This window comes from Octopus bimaculoides, chromosome 3, assembly GCF_001194135.2.
Source record: "Octopus bimaculoides isolate UCB-OBI-ISO-001 chromosome 3, ASM119413v2, whole genome shotgun sequence".
NCBI classification, from domain to species: domain Eukaryota; kingdom Metazoa; phylum Mollusca; class Cephalopoda; order Octopoda; family Octopodidae; genus Octopus; species Octopus bimaculoides.
Window position 1 is genome coordinate 135,497,363 of NC_068983.1, and position 3,232 is coordinate 135,500,594.

General features: G+C 35.6%; 1 protein-coding gene across 2 annotated transcripts in view; it reads right to left on the reverse strand.

Moving 5' to 3' along the window:
• Positions 1-3,232, reverse strand: part of LOC106872006 (uncharacterized) — a 39,916-nt gene that overhangs the window by 6,736 nt on the left and 29,948 nt on the right. For both annotated transcript variants that reach the window (XM_014918810.2, XM_014918812.2), the window contains one exon: positions 1,212-2,324. In XM_014918810.2, the coding sequence (XP_014774296.1) occupies positions 1,212-2,324 (1,113 nt within the window). The remainder of the gene's footprint in view (positions 1-1,211; positions 2,325-3,232) is intronic.

Below are 3,232 nucleotides of genomic sequence, written 5' to 3' on the forward strand. Positions count from 1 at the left end.
TAAGACGACTTCGTAAATTTCCCCTCAAAATGTTTATTTCGTCTTATATTTAACGTATAAGACAAAGCTTCACACGAAATATAGCATGTTAGAGGACAGAAATTACAAATAAAAACGACAAAGGGATATAAAGAAAGTAATTACTTTTTTTACGTTGCATTAATTTAGAACGATGGGAATAAGTTATTTCGGTGTCAAGCTCTGCAGGTAATTTCTTCGCTAATTTGGTTCTCTTTCTCAATACTAAGTTATGTCTCTCCATGAATCGACTACACCATGAAGCGGTGGCTTTGAAGTCTTTACAGTCCTCTTGATTTTCTTTTGCCCACTCGAGTGCCATATTGCGGATTTTATTTCTTGATATACCGTATCCATTTTTTCGATATTCGCAAACTATATCTGCTAAATAATTTTCTAAATTTGGCCAATGTGCACTACCTCTTCTCATTGCACATTTGCTCTTAGGGATTTTCTTTAATATATCTTCTTTTAATCTCCAATCTCTCACCACCTTCTCCGTTACACCATATTCTCGTGCAGCAGCGCAATTATTGTGCTTCTTAGCATATGCTATTACGTTCAACTTAAACCCAGCTTGGTATTTCCTTCGTGTAGGTGTTTGCGCCATGACGAGCCTTTATGATATCTTGAAGTCGTAGAAACAATATTTACAACGCATGTGACACCAAGATAACAACTAACAATCTCGCGCAAGCGCTATGAGTCTGATTCACCCAACCCAATTACTGTAGACGTTAGACCGTCATTTCTAAGCTCTTCTCGGCGTTTAAGACGACGCATCACGATATCGTTTCCCCAGTTTTAAATACAGTGGTTAGTGTGCATTTTCACCACAGAACCACATCCTTTTAATTGAAAATTAAAATAATCTCGAAATAAAATAACAATGAAATATAAAAATAATCTCTAAACAAATTATTTTTTTTTCTTTTCTAATTTAAATAGTGCTACCTACCATATTCCCGGTGCCTTTATCTAGCGAGTAATAAATTAGTTTAATTTTAACTGGCAATAATTATAGAACAAGTATCAAAATATCTTTCATGAATTTATGGGTATCACCTATTTTAGAACTGAAGTCACAAGCCCTATAAGTAGGTACACATCTCAAGTTAAAACGATTCAGTCAAATAAATAGCCATACCAACAACATTCTCACATAATGAGTTTGTAAATTTTTTTTTACTAACCAATAGGCATATCTTTCATTTGGAGGGCACGTCCAAATAACAACTGGGTGTGATTAACGAAATTCAAACACATACTAGGCGTTATGACGGTTACACTTTCGTCAATCAACCTTTCCACAAATCTAAGTTTCCGTTCAGATTTTGATAATACATTTTGTGGATCACCTGCTGTCATTTCGGAAAGCTGATTGGCTTCCTTCTGTTTGAGTTGAGTCTTAATCACACTCCAGACACTCTCAAATGGATTTAACATGGGTGAATAAGGCGCAAGACGAAGAAGTGTTGCTCCTTCGAACTCACTTAAGACGTTTTCTAAATCCGAGTGGCAAGAGGCATTGTCAATAACCATCACAATTTGTTCACACGAAGTACCATTGCCAATAACTTTTTGCAACAGGTCTCGTACCCATACACTGCACGAGTCACTCCGGTAAGTTCCTCTTATTCTTTGGAAATCGATCAATCCAGCTTGACAAAGAGCCCCAATCATATGGATAGTCGGACCTTTGGAAGAAGGCAGATGCGCAACTGCACGTGTTCCTTTCGTTAACCCTCCTTTACTTTTTCTAAGGAAAAGGTTGACATTTGACTTGCTGATATATACAAAGAACTTTCCTTCAGCAGATGATTTCATCACATTCTCGATATACTCCTTCCTCAAAAGCTTGTTTTTGTGATTGTTGACTGTCTCTGGGCATAAATGTACTTGCTTCAATGAAATTATTCTTCCATCTAGATGACTGGCTATAGTTTGTTCGGACACAATCAATCCATACTTTGAAAGTAAATGTTCGCAAAGATTCTTCAATGTTAATTGTGGACAATCGTTTAACCACTCAATAAGTGACTCGATATGTTCATGCTCTATCTTCTTCACCTTATCACGGATACCTCCACGGTGCAAATGTGATGCACGATCTCTGCGTACCCAATTATATGCAGTTGTCTTCTTAACGCCATGTGCTGTAGCAATAGATTTCATATCTTTTCCTCGTTCAGCTGCAGACAGTACACGCTTTCGAGTTTCGAGTGCCGACTTCTTGTATGGTCCTCGCTTGCTTCCTCGTTTGACACCTCGTGAACTAGCAGTACTTTCGAACTGACTTTCATTATCTGTAAGCAAACGTAACATTGTAGGAGTAAGTTAAATGATGCAATGTATTCCAATTTAAAACTACTCAACGTAAAATCAAGCAGTTCAAAACACAAACGTCCGCTATGTTTTTATAAAAAAAAACAAAAAAAACTATTTAATTTGCTCTGAGATTATTTTAATTTGTTTTGAGGTTATTTTAATCTCGAAGCAAATTAAAATAATTTGCATTATCTCGCTTCGAGAATATTTAAAGTTGCACTTGAAAGGATTTACACTTTAACATGTCCGGCAATATAAGTGATCAAAATTCTCAAAAAGGAATCGGTTTATTAATGCAAGTAACAAAACATTATTTAAATGAAGAAGTCATAATTATACTCTATTATATATATACATATATATATTTATTTTTCACGGATGTAATATTCACCCCTCTCCACCTAACTATGTGTATAGAGTAGATATGAGCTTTGGCTGCTATTTCTAAAAACCAAATGACTGCGTAGAGGCTCTCCTTTTCGCTCGGGTTTTCTCGTGATTCCGTTTTACTAAGTAGTAAATCATCGTTTTATGGTATCCATTTAGTTACCGATCGTCTTTGCGAAATAGAAACCAGTCACAGGACGCAAACTTCTGATCATTTAGTCGCTATTTTAATGACTCTACTAGCTTCGCTTCCAACGAAAGTATGGAGAGGGAGAAAAGTAATTTACTTCAGAGAAAGAAACGAAGTTATTTTACACAGTTTGAGCAGTTAATTTTCAGAAAGCAATTTTAAATAAATAACATTAATTTTGAGACATTCTGATTGAATTAGAAAGAAAGTACATTAAAACAGATATAAACTTATAATTTCCTCTTGTTTGGCGTCCGCGGAGGAATTCTTTTCTTTTGAATCTGTGCTACGGTCTACTTGTTTTGTTGG